An 18,993-nucleotide genomic window follows, 5' to 3' on the forward strand; every position below is an offset into this window, starting at 1 on the left:
CATTAAAATTTTTAATTCAATTTTAATTGTTTAAATTATTTTTTGTTTTAAATGCTTTTGTCCTGTACATAAAAACAAAATTCCAAATGTAAAGTTTGAAGAAGCATGCTTTTAAATATTGACACATGGTAATTCTCTTCAGTGTACCCCTAACTATGCTCTTTAAGTCTGTGAAAAAAAATAAAAAAAGAGCAATAGAATCATTATCTGTTCTTGACTTTTAGTGAACAAAACAAAAATCCTTTTCAATTTCACTCCACACTCTGAATACTGAGGAATTCTGATTTATTTTGAGATATATGGCCCTTTTAAATAAAAAGTGGTATATGCTTCATATGCTTGTGCCATGTGCACATTTTAAATTACATGCTGCACCACTTCCATAATAGCACAACAGTACACATATATGTGTAGACATTAAAATAGCATTTTGTAAACAAGAGCTTTCCTGTTTTAATGGTTTCCATTTCTAATACATGCTTTAAGACTAAAAATAGACATGTCTATTGCATCCTTAACCAAAAGTGTAAACCTCATTTGTAAATGCAGTTCCAATGAAGTAGTATTTTACCACAATTTTAAGCAAATCTGGACACAGGGAGGGGGAGGGAAATTGAATTACCATCCTTGCAGAGAAGAAAATCCTTAATTAACATTTCCTAGGAGAATTGGAAATTGCAAATGTGGCCAAACTTTGTTTTTACCTCAAACGGAACTTTTTGCTCAGTCAGTACATACAAACTTAGTAGCTGCTCTTTGGGCAGTTACACCCATATGACTGTTTTAGTGAGGTTCTATTAGAGTTATTTCCATGAATTACAAATCTAATGCCCTAACCACACTCTCTCACCACTTCTACTGCACTAGGAAGCCAGGCCTCTAGCTCCCTTGGGGTTTCTGTACATTACAGCAACATTACAATATCTTTTGCAATTTACACCAGATTAAACTTCATTCAAACAAAGATCATGAAGATGTTTGTTTTAATAATACCATGTAAACATATAACTAAAAATTTACACACAAGTTATTTTGCATATGTTATCAAAAATAACTCTGTTAAGTAATTTTGTGATTAAGGCTTTTTTGCAGAAGAATAATAATTTTTATACATTATGTACATTATACATCTATAAATCAGTATCACTTATTGGACTATGTCCACATGTATTTGAAAGCAACAAAACCAATCTCTTTAGTCAATTAAATTAACTTTCATATAATTTATAAAACAGTCAACATCAATAGAAATACAGTAACAATTGTAATCCTAGAAATAGAATTTGTAATGTGGAGTTTTGGTGGTTTTTTTTTACTTTTTAGACCAGTGCACTAGGAAATGATGGTCAGCTTCTGTTAAGGCTGCTATCTGTCTTAGCAAGTGAGCATAGATGACATAAGTAGAAGTGTTACTAAATTGAGGATTCTGAAAAAGATTAAAAAAAGTGTTAGGTTAATAAACTGCATAAAGGGAAAAAAATCATTAGGATTTTTTCTTATGTTTGTTGTTGTCAGTACAATTACACAAGAAAGTAGTTCACCAAACAGCTGTGACAGTGGTAAAACTATGGGAAAAAACAACTCACAACTTCTAGCCAAGTAAAAAATACACAACTTCTGTATTGTAAAAGTATGATTTTTTTTCCCCAAAATAAAGCCCACAGGTAGCCCAAAGGCAGTAAACTCAGAATTCTGAATTATTCTTTACATTGTAACACAAACTACACTCCTCTAAGTGATGTGGTTTTCATATCAGTAATACAAATTCTTATAGCTCCTGTCTATCCCGTATCAATCCAAACTAATTTTCCCTCTATTCCATGTGTTCACGTATTCCCTCATTTTAGCAGGAGACATTCTTTTCAATTCACAGCTAGTATATACCACCACAGAGAAGAAAACTCAATAGTTTTCTCAAAAGAGAAATAAATAAATCAATAAATTAAATTGCCATTTGATATTCTCAAATAACAGCAGAAACTGTTCCTTGTGTGCGGAGGTGTTAGGTACACTAGCAAAATATAAAGGGGAAATCTGGTACAAATGCAAGCCAACTATAGCAGCAAAGGTAAGAGGTGACCACAGACAGAAATCAGACATTGTAACCAGTCAGACAGACTGGAGAAAGTCAGTCAGACAGACTGGATAAAATGCAACACTGGAGAAAGTCACAGCAATATCAGAAAGTGCATATACTGAAACTTTCAGAGTTACAGCATCCTAATACAGTGAATCTGGGAATAAGGACAACATAAGAACAAATAAGTAGGTAAAATATTTATTTTTTCAACCCAGAAAATAAAAGCAAACAATTACTTGTCTATTAGTGCATAGTTTTAATCTATGCAACCTTTCCTCATCAACCATCTTCCATTAAACTCCCATTCCCATCATGCATTACACTTTTTCCATATTTTAACACATTGTTACAACAGGAAATTGGATGGGAAGTATCGCAGCTATACAAACTATCTCGTTTGCACAGTATACTGGTTTATAGATTGTAAGTTAAGTAGACACATACTTACATAAAAGTACTGTATTTTTCTTACCTGTAAAAGTATACAATATGCTCTGAGATCATCCTTTGTTCGTGGCCTATGAATGAATGAAAAAATAAACATATGGATCCATAATTTATAGACATTAAGAGTCATGAAATCATGGACAATTTTATTTTGCTTTGCTAATATGTACAGAATACCATATTTAAGAATCTTCACTGCTCTCAAAAACTGAAAAGGTCATTTACAGATTCTGACAATTCTCTAAAGGTAGCAGATTATTTATTATCTATCTTTTTAAAACATGACAGAAGGCCAAAAAAAGGTCAGAACTGAAGAGTCAGAGGTGTTCCAAAGATGGAATTCCACATTATTGTCTTTCTCAAATGACACCATAAAAGAGCTTATTTGCTCATCTTTGATATTTCCGGCAAGAATTCTCCATTCACTTCTACCACTGCAGCCTCTGGACTTCTTCATGTTTATCAAAGCTTTTACATAACCACAAATACACACAGCAACAGCACAAAAAGCAGTGTAAGTTGGAGAAAGGGTAGCCAAGACCTGGGTCACATGTGAGTTACAGCAAGCCATTGTCCTTTGCTATACCTTTTTATAAATTACACTATGCATTCTCACTTCCATTACTTCATGCCAAGATGTTGTCATCTCCAAAAACCTTCCTGCTTTTGAGCTATCCCCTTCTGCATCCTGCACTGCTCTTTCTGCGGTGCTGCCCCACACAAACAGTATTGTGAAGCAAACTGTGGATCAGGGAATTGTCCTAGTAGCTGTTGGGGGGTGGGCAATGAGAGTAAGTTTTAACCTAGTTAAATTCTTAAATTCATCTCACAATTAAGAAGTCCAAAGAAATGCCCTGGCAACAAGCAGCTGAGATTTGGTGATGGAATGCATGGCTGTGCATGGATCTGTCTCTCAGAGGGTTCAATGCCAGCTTACAGAGTTCAAGATGTATTTCACAGAATTGCCAAAAAGAATTAAGTTCTTATGTATCAAATAAGTTGCATCACATTTTCTTTCTTTGCCTAAAACAATAAAGATAAAACATGTATCTTAGCGCTGCTGGTGCAGCACTGATGTAAACATTTATTATAATTACCCTGTCCATTCTTGCAGTAGACCATTAATTATTCCTTTTAGGACTGACTTCTGAACATCTTGAGGCTATGAGGAAAGGAGAGGAAAAATAATATCTGAAGTAATTACACATATTCAATACAAGGTATTGTACAAACAAGCAAGTTTGCTTTGCTTGCATTTCAAGACAGCTAAGAAATCTTTTGTGCTATTATGCTAAATATCTTCCTCACAGTTGTACTAGGTGAGTGTGGGGTTGTGCCAATGGTGCCTTTCAACACTTATATCCTGTAAATATAATTTCTAAACTACTCCTGTCCTTTGTATACTATGCACAGGACCTACATTTTACTATTCCCACCCTCACATTTTCTTTACTTCTCACCATGCAGTCCCATCACAGCCACGTAATATCTCTAAGATATGCAGTCTTTAAGAACTACCACAATATAAACTATGCTTTACTAGAAGGAAAAATTTCCTTCTCTTTTACTAGAGCAGCTGTCATGATTCTACAACAATTCTCATGGGATCATTTGAAGTATGTTTTGAGAGATTCCTCAGAAATCATGCCTATCTGGGAAAAATTTTGGTATAAATTGTATAAAACATGAATTATTTTTCTCTACTTACAGTATTTAATAAGGCATCATAGACAACATTCACAAATTCTGCATCGATTCCAGAGTCCTCAATGGTATTAAATGGAGAATTGGTATCCTTCTGTAAGTTAGATAATACTATCTTTGAAAATGTATACTTACTATCTTTGAAAATACTATGTTTGAAAATGTAAATTTAACAGCAAGCTTAGGAAAACATGTTCAGATATAAGTATTTCCTTTATCAAAACATAAGAATAGAAGTTTCCTTAATTAGTATGCTAAAGGCAGAGCAAAACAATAGTAATCTTACAGATATTCATATTGTCATTCTATTTCAAAAATGTAAGAGGGTTTCAAATAATTAATTACATTGAACTTTCATCTTTGTTGTTGATCCATTATCAGACAAAGGCAAGAAAATTTTAAGGAATCAATATTTATTAAACAACTAAAGGTCACAGGTTATTTCGTCCAGGCTCAGATCCTACCATTCATATTAAATATCATAAGCACATTTTGCTCTATAATAGGCAGGAAATAATAATTTAGCATGAATTCAGAAACACAAATATAACAGTTCCCTAGGAAAACCAAGTATGCCATCATAATACATGAACAGCTATAACAGAGCTCATACCACACCTTTTTTTTAGGGATAGGGAATTTCTGTTTCCAGATTTGCCTGGGCCACTGCATTAGCATGGATGTTTTAAAAGTGAAATTTGTGTAGAAAGTACCTGCACAGTCACAGTGTCACACGCAAACTACATACTGGAATTTTAAAGTTCCACAAACTTGAAATAAAATTGCTTAACTGGAATCAATAAATAAATGCAATAACAGATTGTCTACAAAAGGCAGGTGAGATCATGACAAAATTATCTGAGTGCCCATGAATACCTGGCTGAAAGCCTTTAACAGATATTTTTAGATACATTTTGAAGATACAAAGCACTGTAATTACTAAATAGTATTAGGAATTATTTTCTACCTTAAATGCAGCATTTATCTCCAAGAAAGAATCAAAAGTTGTAGAATAAAAATTATGTACAGCTTTCCAATCTCCCGATGCCTTCGACTTTTCCATATCATCCCTAGAGAAAATATATTCAAATACTGGTAATGGTTTGATCTTGCCAGCCACTTAGACTTTAAAATGCACTGTAACTTTAAGCTTTTCTCACTAAGCACACTTAGAAGACAGATGAGTATAATATCTGTATCTTTCTAACCTCTTCCTTGTCATTTAAAGATCATGGTATTGTAAGAGAACAAAAGCATAGTTTGTGTTTGATACACCTGAGCAATGTCTTTTATTCAAAATGCTAATTCACAATGTCACAGTTCAGTGTGTTAGGACAAATAATTAACAGAACAGAATTAAGCTGCAGCTACACTTACATGGTAAAGTTTCTCAGAGTAAGTATGATGGCTCCTAAACTACTCAAATTCACTAGAATATCTCCAAAATTTTCTTTTAAATTTTTTCAAATAGAATTTAATCTTAGGCACAGGTGGTCAGTCTTAGGTAGTTAATCTTAGACAAGGTGATCACTGGTGACAGTCAACGTGGCTTCACTAAGGGCAAATTGTGCCTGACAGATGTGGTGGCCTTCTACAGTAGGGTTACAGTGCTGGTTGATGATAGCAGAATGATATCATCTACCTGGACAAGTGCAAGGCCTTCCTCTGGAAGCTGCTTCCTCTCACTTTGCTGCAGGCTGTGCAAGAAATCTGCAGCATGGGGAAATCTAAACCCAGCTCAGCACAGGGAGCAGCTGCCAGATCCAACTGAGAAGGACCTAGCCCTACCTGGAGGATGGCAACCGTGGGAGAGGGGAAATGGAGAGGTGGTGGGGGCTCACAGCTAGTGGTTCAAATGGACAGGACAAGGACTAATGGCTTTAACCTGCAGGAGGGTTGATTTAGATCAGATACAAGGAAGTTTTTTACAAACACTGCCACAGGTTGTCTAGAGGCAATAGTCAATAGATACAAAAATATGAATATGGAAAATAATTCAGTTCTTTGCATCACCTGAGTACCAGGAAAGGATCACCTCTACAAATTTTCCTTTATATCTCTTTTTCTGTCCCCCCAAATACACACTGAATAATGAAAAAGCTTTCCTTTTCCTCCCTGGAAGCACAAAATTTCAAAAGTGGGAGAGACAAATAATTGCCAGTATAACCAAAACACCTAAGACTGCAAGGGATTTGCCAACCTACAATAAGCCACACATACTCTTTTCCAAAACTAAACATTCACTGCATTTCTAATTCTGAAGTATATGTTTTGCCATTTTCTGTGTGGAACAACATTTCAACCTAGAAAAAATATTTTGATCGTTTTCACAGTAACAGAGTTATCAATCCCACCATCATAACCAGACTAATTCCTTGCCAGTCTTACTGAAACTGTTTCCTCATTTGAGATTAACAAAATCAAACGTATGAATTAGGTCAAAATTAACAGAATTCCAAAGAAAGGAAGAAAGCACATTTCTAGGAACACCAGTATAACTTACTGAAAATCTTTCACAGTTTTGGTTCGAATTGGAAGGGAAGGTTCAGGAGGAATTGGTGCTTTTGGTTCTTGGGGTAACGTATCCATGGACATGCGCTGCTTTTGCCGTACATCGAGGCAAAGAGGTGGCAGGTCCCTCCCTTAAAAGAAAGGTAAAGAAGAGTAAATACAATTCATCTAACACAAATAAATTGGTACTAGGAAAAAAAGGAAACTCCAAGTGTTTGATTCTAACTCTTTAAAAAAGTATTTTTCTTACCATGTGCACATGCAGACATGATGGAAAATTTGGTTAACTAATAAAAATAGCAGTGTTGCCCATTATTGTATTTCCAATACAGATTGTAAATTTTCAAAATACAAACTGCAACACTGGTGCTCCTCCCAGCTAAGAAAAATCTCACTCATGACCATACCAAAGTCCAACTATCATATAAGGACAAGACTTCAGTCCATTTTTCTACACTGTGATATAGAATTTTAGCTAGAGATGACTGTGGATCATCTACAGTTTCCATAAAGAATCTCTTGAAAAAACTAAATGGGAAAGGCAAATTTTTTTGTCTTACAGAGAACTGTGGTGAAACAGAAGCATCTTTGAACACTTCTTTTCAATACATTTGGCTATCTACTCTAGTACAATTGGCAGCGCTTTGCCAAGGTCTTTCTATTCTACTCCTTCCTTTCTACTTGATCTGAGAATATTTCATCAGATTAGCACGGCAAGGCTTGGCAACAGCTGCAGTGAGAGCAGAGATGAGGCTGCCTCTGTGTCCGACACAGCTCCAAAACACACCCAACACAGGCCAAAGCTGTGCCCAACAGTGACACTGGTAGCATTCCTGTGACAATATATTTAGGAAAGCATAAAAAAACTGCACAGCAGCTTGAGAGAGGAGGGATTAAAAAAAAAGGAAGAAAAAAAAACCAAAAGAAACTACCCTACAGACATGCACATGAGTGGAAAAGAAGGAGAAGGAAGGAGGAGGTGAGCCAGGGTCTGGAGCAGAGATTCCCCTGCAGCCACTGGAGAACCCATGCCTGATCAGGCTGCTGGCAGAACTGGAGAGAAGTTGAGAACAAGGGAAGGTGTGGTAAGCAGGGAAGGGGAAGGTGTTTTGAGTTTTGTTTCTGTTTAGTTAAACTGGCAATAAATTAATATCCTCAAGTCTGTTCTGCCTATGACAATAACTGGAAAATGTACTCCCAGTCTTTATCTCAATCCATGAGCTTTTTCATCTTATTTTCTCCCCGTGTCCTGTTGAGGTGGGGAAGCCACAGAGCAGCTTGGTGGGTGTCTGACAGTCAGCCAAGGAAAGCCCACCCAAAACATGAAAAAATATTTCCACTGCATTTCCAACACTCATTTTGACAGTGTCTTCACAAACATCCTCAAACACTCTTACAGTCTGATTTATGCTGCTCATTTTTAAAAGCATTTACATAAATTGTGACATATGTTTGGGATAAAAGACACTATATAAAATAAAAGTGTCCTCAAAAGTCATACATATTTAATGAAAATCCTTCACAATGAAATTGTATAAGACCCCTCTAAGCTTTTTTGAAGGTTTGGTTTTTTTTAATTAACAAAACATCAAAGCAGCATCACTACACTGCTGCCTACTTCATTTATCAGCAGGGAAACAGATGCTAAATAAGTCCCATGAATCCAAAACCAGATTTTTTCCCTCATGCTCATGACAGAGTCATTGTCCGTGTGACTTCACTCAGCCACCATTCATGAGATAACAGATCAGAGCTGCCTTCAATCCCCTGAGGATGGCATCAATTATTTATATGGAACCTTGTCCATTCTCACAGATGGAATTTTAACTATTTTAAGATAAGAGTAGTAATTGCAAAAAACAAAGCAGACATACAGATAAAAAATTAATCCAAGCCAAGGTGCCAAACAATCCAACCATGCAAATGTTCTGCTATTGAACATCATTCTCTGAAAGCAGGATGGACTGATTTTAAAGAATCTAAAAATTTGTCTTATTTTTATACTCTGAGAATAACAAGCTTTTTGATTTAAATCTCATTCTATCTTCCTAATTTTAAATGGATTAAACATTGAGTTATAACCAGCTGAACACACTGAAATGAGGAAAATATTCTCTCTACATCTGTAGAAGAGACATCTGCTGGCAGACACTGCTTCTCAATTCAGTAAATTGAGGCTGCAGGTGATAAGCTGGTAACTTGCACCCTGTCAGCAATGCAATTTTCTTTGAAATGCAGTTTAATTTACATATACTAAAACTGATTTTTAATAGTATCTTTAACACACATGGTCAACTTCAGTATGTTTTGTCATCATTCAAGTTTATTTGTACATAGATTTATTTGCTCTTCTGCCAGTAAAGAATACTAATTAAAATCCTTCACTTGAGTTTCATTGAGTAAGAATGGGAAAGTTTATTCAGTTGATAAACAGCAATAATACAATATTACAAGACAAGAAAAAACAGTAATTTCTGGCTTCTTGCCCAGTTAAATCAAGTAAAAAGATTCAGCAATGCATAACTGCTTAAGGAAATATCAAAAACTTTGGTGAAGAAAATCTCCTTGATACAAAGCAGAATTGGGTAATCCAGGGAAGTTCAGGGTAAATGAATGCTGCAATTATTTTCATTGTGACCAACACAGCTGCTGGCCAATGAAGATTTTCAAAGGAGATGAAGCAAACAAAACTTACTTACTGTAATTGTAACATTAGAAAAGAACTAGAACAATCTATTTAGTATATAAATTTTATACCAGATCATTGTTACATTGGAAGACTTATTACATGTGGCAGCTATGTAGCACACAAACATCCCCCTACTTTTCATGCTGTATTTACTAGCATTAGGTTTTCCATACCTTTGTCCTCAATGAAATTAATGTTGTTTGAACCTGAGCCTGAAGTATTACCAGTATATACACCTATATATATATACAGCTACACATGTTCAGAGATAGAACATGTATAGATAAAATGCAAAAAAACCCAAACACCAAAACACCAACCAAGCATTATTCCTAAATGCCAGATTAGCAAAAGCAGCATTTTCAACTGATAAATTTGTTCAAATTGTTAATTTCTCCACAGAATACACATACTGCCTCAAAATATATTGAATTCACCTTTGACTGTTAGTAAAAATACTCTGGTTTTACATAGGCAGGTTACTCTGATCCTGAAACTACCACAGCATCTGCTCAATTTTACACACTGAGCTCTGTCTCAAGAATATATCCCTGATTGTAATAAATATTTCCACGCAATAGTGTGGTGAAAATTAACAACTAAGTATGTATGAGGCAGTAATTACAACTGGGACAGCATTATTTGCAGCAAAATTGAGGGCACTTCACGAGAGTGATATTTAGAGTTTATCATTCTTGCCAGGTATCAAAAAAAAAAAGGATGGGGGGTCAGGGGAGAAGCAGACTTTTGGTATGTTTTGCCACAGTCAGAGAATTCTTTACCGACCATCTCCAGCCACTGTGGTTTCCTTTGTGTAGTACAAAGCAATTTGAACAAAGCAAAAAAACCCTGTCTGAGGTATCATTCAGACCTTCTGTGTTTCAGTGATTGCCTTTGTTTTGGAAGTAGAAGGCACCTCTTTACCCCGTAACAAAAACTGTTAAAAAAAAAAAAAAAAAGGTCTTGCACTGACTTTTAGTTATGCAGTATAGCTAACAGGACAAATAAAAGATTATTTTAGCAAGAATCTAATGCTACAAGTTATAAAGCACCTTTTTCTGCACAACTTTGAAACTGACAATACTTGTCAACAGTTTTGTTTCAAAGTCACACTACTGCGATCTCTCAGTCAAGTCTCTTTCTTGCCTCAAATTCACTTGAGTGCTATAAAGATCTAGTGAACCACAGAACAACAAGCCTGAAGTGGACTTCCTCAGAGACAAGATCAATACAAACCTGACAAATGTTTCTAGAGTCTTTTATGAAAAGTCCCAAATTACTGAATTCCTTGCCCAAAAGCCTAATAAAAATTCCAGGTCTAACCACAACATCATCTCATCTAGGCTTCATGATTCTAGCCTACCATACTGAATACAGACCTACACTTTCTATCTTTCCATCAAGTATTGTTTTCTTGCCACAGCACAACAACCTTCCTTCTCACTTATAAAGCTATTCAGAACTTACTAATTGCTGCCTGTGCATTTTACTTTTTGCCATCACTGGCCTTCATCTTCACTGCAAAACACCATCACCCAGCAACTGCCTTCCTTAAAAGCCTTACACTTGCCTCATTCCCACCATCCTTCAGATGGCAATAAAAGAATTTTCTCCAAAGTTCTGACAATTTCTAGAGACACTGATAATTCCATTGAATGACTGCAGCTAGACAAAGAATATCCACAGATAGACTGCTGAATCAGTACCTTTCTTTAAAATTTCAGATAGTTATTCCATCCTCCAGGTCTATTTGTTTTTTCTTGTCCAACATGTCTGTATGACACAATCTCTACTGGGCATGGGCTATCATTTATCTCACTGCCTGTACAATGTACAGCACAGCATAATTTAATGAAATCTAGATTTCCAGATTTTCTGGCACTACCACAATACAAATACTGGCAGAAAATTGAGCACCTTCTAAACTTGGTAACTAAGTAACACAGGTCTTTTTTTCTCTTACCGTTTTTGATGTTGGGTATAACAAGTTGCGTCGGTGAATTTCTGTTTCCGATGCCTTCTTTCTTTTGGTTGATAGTTGTGATGAAATTGCTGAAAGTGGAAAACTGATTTTTGGCTCCTTCCTCCAACCCCTGTAATTAAGATGATAGTGTGCTCTAAAGGGCTAATACATTACTGCTAGAGTAATCTTCCTAGTGAGGTTATTACACAGAATTCTTAAATACCTTTTAAATCAGACTGGTAATAACTGAATAAAACATAAATAATGATTCTGCAAGTTTGCTTCAAATTGATTCAGGAGAGGCACCATAAAATTCCTTTCAATTACATAAAGAAACTCAAGTATTAATTTGTGGGATATGAAGATATCCTTGGATTTCTGTGAGGAAAACACAATACAATTCAGATGCTGTCAATAACATTCGAACTTTCTGTATCCTAATGTTTACTTTTATACTTCTCACTACATCCAGCTCAGTTTAAACAGAAGAAAGTGTCACATATTCCTTTTTCCAAATAGCCCTAATATATTCAAGTAGTTTAGACAAATTTCCCAAGACCTGAACTGTGGGGTCAAAAATTCTAACCTCTAAAAACAGTTCAATACTGACTACCAGAGTAAAACTCCTTAATGATTCAAAATGGTCAGTGCTGCCACTGAAGAAAGCCTGACCAACAAAACTTGGTTAACAAAGTGGTAAAAGACTCCCTGCTTGAGCACCTGTACATGCTGTCACCAAGGAGCCTGCACAAATCTCTGCTAGGAAGTGTTGATCACTAATGTGCTCTAACAGCAAACAGAAGTGAAATCACACATCAGACTTGCAAAGGATTGTGCCAATTAGTCTGCTGGCTAATCAGCACTGGGTGCTATTAGATATAGTTATTTACTATAGAATCTGCAAAGCACAGGTGGGGTTAAGAGGCTTGCTCAAGATGACAGAAGTCTCATGATGAATATTTTAATTTTCATCTCAATTCCAAGTCATCAATTGATATCAGAAGAAGGTAAATCAACTAAAAAAAAATATATATAAACACACTTCCTGCACATCATGATTTTCAACCTCACAGTAACCTAAAGACTCATTTTCCTGATACCTGGTGTCTGTACTCTCAGTTAGAAAAATGTTTCCATACAAATCAAAACTTTAATTCTGCAAATGAGAATATACGTTCTCATGTAATATCCTATCAAAAATTTTGAACCAGTACACTTCCCTTTTCCCTTAACAGAAATACATTTAGACTAAGACATGCAGTCAGAGTTCTAAGAAAAGCACTTCACTTTCACCACAAGATCCTGAAAAAACACCAGAAGAGTAATAACACAACCCATAAACCTACCACACCACAGTGTGCACAAGCTGGTACACTGCCAGAAATTTTAAATAACTGTGGCTATACAGTTATTTTTCCATGGCTCATAACTCACTAAACTGTAAATTTGAACAATCATCAGGAGTTTTGGCTTCAAAAAATCAAATTTCAATTCCTAAAATTGGTATTTTTACCAAATTTCAATTTCTAGTTCCAAATTCCATATACGCAAGAAACATTCCAAAATAAAATGTAATCACCAGTGTAATTCTCAGATTAACATTTCTTTTTAGTTTATAACCTTTGAAATATCATTAAGATGATTCTTAAAAATCATCTAGCACATGACTGGAGAAAACCAGACCCTGGACAAACATTAGTGACTGAAAAAGAACTTTTAAACTACTCCAGATCTGAGGTTCATTTGCTCAGTCAAAAAATGTGTGCTCCAGGCAGAAAAGCTGTGAAGCACAGACTAGTCTAATTACAATTAATAAGGAATAGATAGCAGAGATAATTGAAAAAAGGAGTTTTTGTTAAACAAATTATTGTGACAGCCTTTTTGACTGACTTGGCTTTCTAGGTTTTACTCCAGCCATGTCACTGAAATACTACAGGTGAACAGTTTTTAAAAACTTTCTGTTTACTGCCACCTCCCTCAGTAGGGATCATAAAGAACACAAACTGCATCCCCCTCTTTAACTCCATCATCCTCTTTCAAGTACAGTTCCAACAATATTAGACAAACATATGGACAAAGACATTATTGGGAGGCCCTGGAGGGAAACTTCATGCTCATTAATGAGAAATTCTGACAACCCCTGAGGGAGTAATCTAGGGCAAGCGCACAACACCATGTCATATTTAAAAAATTTGTAGGAGGTCAATGAGCTTTTAGAACCTAAGACTCTACAAGCACACTGCCACCAGGAATCTGAACATCCACCATCCCCATCCCACCCACCAAAAGGAATGAATATGCTTAGAGGGAGTAAGAGGATCAAAGTAATCTTTAGTCCTGTTTTAAGATCATACTAATATCTCACAACTCTGTTGGCTTCTTAGTGGAAGTTTTCCAAAGCACTAAGCCTTCCATAGGACCGGAGAGTTACTAGCATTATACTTTATAAAACTGTATTTTTCATTATTGAAGTTAAATGAAATGGTGAAAACAAGTCAAATTGTTTGCAATGAGCACATACAGACTGCTTTCTTGGAAGGGATAAAAGATCATCTAGAAGAGCTTCTGGAAAATCCTGTGTTAGTAAACATTGCTTACTCAAGACCCTTATGTATATGGCAAGCAAAGACAAGCGAGGACAGAAAGATTTTTTTCCCTGTGCAAGAAGACATGGAGGACACTCAAATTTCTAAAAGGCATCTGACAGTGCAACAGGCTGCACTAGAAGCAGGATTTCCCCTTCCATTCGTAGCTTGAAACTTTGGACTGCTTTTCCTTTACAGAAGTCTCTAATTGTTCCTATTTATTAGGGAGCAAATTACTTAGCTTTCCACAAGTTTCCTTCCAGAATCTGAATGCTGACACCCAAACTATCACCTCTTTGGGGATAGTTTACGACATCTCTCCACAGAACTCCCTGTCTATCCCCACCCCCTTGTAACATGCTACTGAACACCACGTGAGGCCCTTGGTAAATTCAAACGCTGCCCTGCACCTGACACACAACCACACCCAGCCAGGTCTGAGCTGCTCTGCAGCAGGTCCACTTAGACAGCTTCTGCCTGTGGGCGACGCTTCAGAGGTACATGACGGATGTCCAGCTACAAAGAAGTTCTCCTGATTCTTTAAGGTAGCTGGAATTCTACGTGGTCATCCAGGGGCACATATTTTTCATTAACTTAGCTAAGCCTGACACATTTTAGGCCAGCATTTGTATCTTTATTCAAGGGACTGGCTTTTACCATTCAAACTCTAAAGTGGAGATATTCAAAGGTAAAAAAAACTCCTGGGCACTCGTCCATTACAGGCTTCTCCCACCAAATTGGTATTTGAATCACAAGAATAAACATATTCTTGCACATTCTGACAGATTTACAAAGCTGAAAGTCTTTCAGGAGATTGGAATGTTTAAGCAAAATACAAAATTGGCAGAATTGCTCCAAGGAGTTTGCAGTTTGCACACAATAACTTAGTTTAACATCACAATTATTTCCTGACAGTCATAAATATTATATGGGCAATCTTTTCAATTCAAATTATGAATTTAAATAAATGATAATTTAAATGATAACTTCTAATAAATCTGATGCCTATCAGAACTGATGAACTAAAATCTCCTAAGTGTATTACTACAGGATTAGTAACATTTTTATTCTGTTGTTGGACCGAAATAACTTACCACAAGTTCTAATGTTAAGCTACGTAAGGTATCCAACTCACGCCAGGAAAAATTTATGTTCTGTAATATTGTATGGTCAGCAGAAGGAAAAGCACAACTCCGTTATAATTAAAAACCTGAAGAAAGGTTTCTAAAAGAAAGTTATTCTGGCAAATATCCTTTTTAATTTTCTGCATTAATTCATTCATCATTTAATCAAAATGTTCTGTGATCTTTGCTTCAACACAAAAAAAAACGGAAAAGATTTTTAAACAAAAAGTTAAAAATACAGAAGTATTTCCCAGCTACCTCTCTTGCCATTAAGTGTATTAGAGCTGAAACCCTCCACCCCCGAGAACCCTTAATGAACATTCACAATGCTGCAAACCCTCAGTCATGACTAACCCGACAGAGCAGACCGTTGTAAAATGTTAACTATAAGTGGATGGAGAATTTATAGCTTCATTATGTCATTGCTTACAGATGCACTTGTTATTTTTAAGAAACTTGAATGAAAGCCTCTCAACGGAAAGGAACATGAAAGAAAATGAAGACGATGATTCCCCTCTTCCCTTTCTCCTCCCAAATAAAGCGGCAAACGCAGCAAACGAACACGGAGCGGCACAGGCGGGCCCGCGGGCGGCTGCCCGGGCGCCGACGGGACTTACCCCGGCAGCCGCGGTGGACACCGACGGGATGGGCGGCAATTTCTCTCCGTCCTTTTCCTTTTCTTTTTCCTTCTCCCCTTCTTCCTCTTCTTCCTCCTCCTCGCCGCCCTCCTCGGCTGACGGGGCCGCGGCGCTGCCCTGGCTCAGCTCCGCTCCCGGCGGATGCCCCTCGCCGGGGCCCGGGGGCAGCTCGGCGGCAGCCGGCGGGCTCTGCAGCGACATGGTCCCGCTCCCGGCAGCCTCCCAGTGCCGTCGGCACCCGCGACCCCGCGCCCCCCTCTCCTCCTCTCTCCGAGGAGCCCCCGCGGGCACCCTCAGCTCCGCCGCTCCGCTCGGCCGCCGCGGCACTGCAGCAGCCGCGCTGCTCCCGGGCGCCCAGACACCCCCGCACGGCGGGGCGGAGCGCAGCGCAGCGCAGCCCGGCCGCCCCCGCCGCGGCCCCGGCGAGCAGGGGGAGCGCGGGACGCGGCGCAGCGGAGGCGCCGCCGGAGCCGCTGCCCGGGAGCGCCCTCGGCCGCCGCGCCACCTACAGACCGCGGGCCGCAGCGGGGGCCGCCGCCGCCATGCTGCTCATGGGCGGCTCGTGGAAACGCGCCTGGCGGCCGGGGCGCGGCGCGGGGGGAGCGGGGGACACGGCGGCGGAAACTCCGCGGCGCAGGAACCGGCGCGGGGCTGCGGCTGGCCCCGGCGCAGCCGCCCTGGCAAGGGGTGCCGGGCCAGGTGTGCGGCACTGACGGGACCCGGGAGTGGCGACGAGGAAATAGACGAGTAATAAACACATATAAACATAAATATATAAAATATATATAAATATACAGCTGGGTGAAGGGCCCTCGGGGCGGATACCGCTAGGCACGGCCGCGCCTCCGTCACGCCGGGTGGTGTTGGGTGCTGCTCTGCTGGCACAGGCCGTGCCGGCAGGGGCACCTCTCACACCATCCTGAGGCCGTGCCGGCAGGGGCACCTCTCACACCATCCTGGGGCCGTGCCGGCAGAGCTGTCACACCGTACTGCGGCCGTGCCAACAGGGGCACCTCTCACACCGTTCTGGGGCCGTGCCGGCAGGGGCACCTCTCACACCATCCTGGGGCCGTGCCGGCAGGGGCACCTCTCACACCATCCTGAGGCCGTGCCGGCAGGGGCACCTCTCACACCATCCTGAGGCCGTGCCAGCAGGGGCACCTCTCACACCATCCTGAGGCCGTGCCAGCAGGGGCACCTCTCACACCGCGCGGTCGCCCCAGGGCACGTTCCTCGCCCCTTCGGGTCACGCTCCAACGAGAAAATACAGAAATCTTCGAATCATTAAAGTAGAAAAAGCCCTTCGAGATTATTAAGTCCGTGCCCACTATACCATATCGTGGAGTCAAAGCCTTATTGCGAAGGACTGCACCGTACCACGAGGAATGAACGTGTAACGAATGTGTGAGCGTGGTCCGGTCTCTGATGGCAAAGCCAGAGCGGTGCCGAGGCTGTGCAGTGGTGGGTCCTGGCCCTCCGTTTGGACAGGTCTCGGGCAGCCGGAGGCGGTACCGCAGTCAGAGCCTCAGCGCAGCTCCCTGGCTGTGCTGGAGCTTTGCTTAAGTGTGTGAAGAAATACCATCTTCAGAAGAGGTGCTGTGTTGAACTGCTTGCAAGACAACATCTAGACCAGATGTCACACGTCCTGGCTGGTACTGACCTGCCACTTGGCTTGGTATGCCCTGCTGCGTGAGAGGGGGACAATGTTGTGTACCCCAACCTACATCCAATTTAAGCTCTTCAAACCACTAGCTGCCAGATGAAACAAGTTTCCTTCAGACCATTCTAATTTTTTCTCCCAGCTTCAGGAACAGAGTGTGAATAGCATTACAGACCATGAAAATCTTCAAAATTGTTTTTCAGGTGGAGGAAAAACATGTGATGTTTTTTTCTGAGCATTGGCACTACACAAGTAGCTCCTGCAGAAGCTGTGGGAAATATTTCTGTAAGAATCATAAAAGCAATGGCACAATAGGTACTGCAGTGTTAATCTAACACATTGAAAAAGGCTTTTCCTTTCTGAAAGAACGGGCAGACCTGGAGTGGTTTTAGGTTTCATTAAGAAGTGGCATTGTCTCCTTACCTAGTTAAATATGAGATCTGGTTTTCCAAGTTCACTCTCCTCGCTGTGTTTACTTCCCAGTGGCTTTCAGCAGTTTGCATGAATAAGCAGCCTGTTGCACTTAAAACAAAGCCCCCCAAACACTCACTCATCTTTTTCCTTTCCATGCCAAGAAACAACATAATGATAGTAATTTCATCAGCTTCAGTACAAGCAGCTTTACACCCAGTGGCAGTCCCCAGCTAGAAATAATTGGCACAACTGTTTTGTGGAGCTGTGCCAGCTTGAAACATGGAAGGATTTGCTCCATTGAGCCTACAAAGAGAGATGAAATAAAGAAAAAAAAATATATGTAGAAAGGCAAGTATAGAAACAAATTTCAGTTCCATTGAGCTATAAAGGCCTGACTTTTGACAATGTCAAAAACACTGAAGTAATTTTCTACCAAGATTTTCTCACAAAAAAGATAATGCAACATCAAAGACATCAACTTCTATTGTCCATCCTCTCCTGTGCTATTTGAAGCTGAAGTGCTCTACTGAACTAAACTAATTCAAGTGAATATTTTGACTCATGACAGTTATGAAAATAGGCACAAAAATTTCTTCCTACTTTTGTAAGAGAGCAAAATGACCATATACTGAACAAGCAAACACATTTTCTTACTTTTTTTAAACTAATGTAGCGTACATCTGGTGCCCAGGGTTTGAAACTAAAAGTATTTCAATATCATTCATAGATCCACAAGGGAATCAAAGATATAACCACAGCTGGGAAAGACATATCTAAATAGGCTTTCAGTTTTCTAGCATGGATGGATGCTAGCTGGGAGCAGCAGTGCTGCAAGTAATGAGGTGATGCATGTAGACCCTGCAGTAATTTGTTGCCAAAGTGATGAACTGGGGTAGTGGAATAGTAAGAAAACAGGATAAAGACATTCTAGCAGTAAGATTTGTGGGATATACCACATACACAATTTTCAAAACTAAACAGAAGTATGCAACTGCCATTCTACAGGCTTCATGAATTTGTTGGCCAGATGGCCTGGGAGCCTTGACAAAGGCCCAAACACGCTCAGTGCCTGTATTTCAAAGGACACTTCCTTGATTTTTTATATCTTTTTGTAAGCTGCTTAAAAATCTTAAATCACATGGTGCCAGCTACTTCACTGATTTTTTTTGGTGAAAGGG

At 39.2% G+C, this 18,993-nt stretch overlaps 1 protein-coding gene across 2 annotated transcripts in view; it reads right to left on the bottom strand.

Moving 5' to 3' along the window:
- The window catches only part of HECTD2 (HECT domain E3 ubiquitin protein ligase 2), a 33,967-nt gene extending 17,936 nt beyond the window's left edge, over window positions 1-16,031 (bottom strand). For both annotated transcript variants that reach the window (XM_053949561.1, XM_053949563.1), the window contains exons 1-8: window positions 15,721-16,031; window positions 11,395-11,524; window positions 6,735-6,873; window positions 5,199-5,301; window positions 4,236-4,325; window positions 3,625-3,689; window positions 2,553-2,598; window positions 1,317-1,426 (exon numbers count right to left, since the gene is read on the bottom strand). In XM_053949561.1, the coding sequence (XP_053805536.1) occupies window positions 1,317-1,426; window positions 2,553-2,598; window positions 3,625-3,689; window positions 4,236-4,325; window positions 5,199-5,301; window positions 6,735-6,873; window positions 11,395-11,524; window positions 15,721-15,942 (905 nt within the window). In that variant the 5' untranslated portion in view covers window positions 15,943-16,031. The remainder of the gene's footprint in view (window positions 1-1,316; window positions 1,427-2,552; window positions 2,599-3,624; window positions 3,690-4,235; window positions 4,326-5,198; window positions 5,302-6,734; window positions 6,874-11,394; window positions 11,525-15,720) is intronic.
- Between the last annotated feature and the right edge of the window lie 2,962 nt (window positions 16,032-18,993).

This window comes from Vidua chalybeata, chromosome 8 (genome assembly GCF_026979565.1).
Source record: "Vidua chalybeata isolate OUT-0048 chromosome 8, bVidCha1 merged haplotype, whole genome shotgun sequence".
In the NCBI taxonomy this organism is placed as follows: domain Eukaryota; kingdom Metazoa; phylum Chordata; class Aves; order Passeriformes; family Viduidae; genus Vidua; species Vidua chalybeata.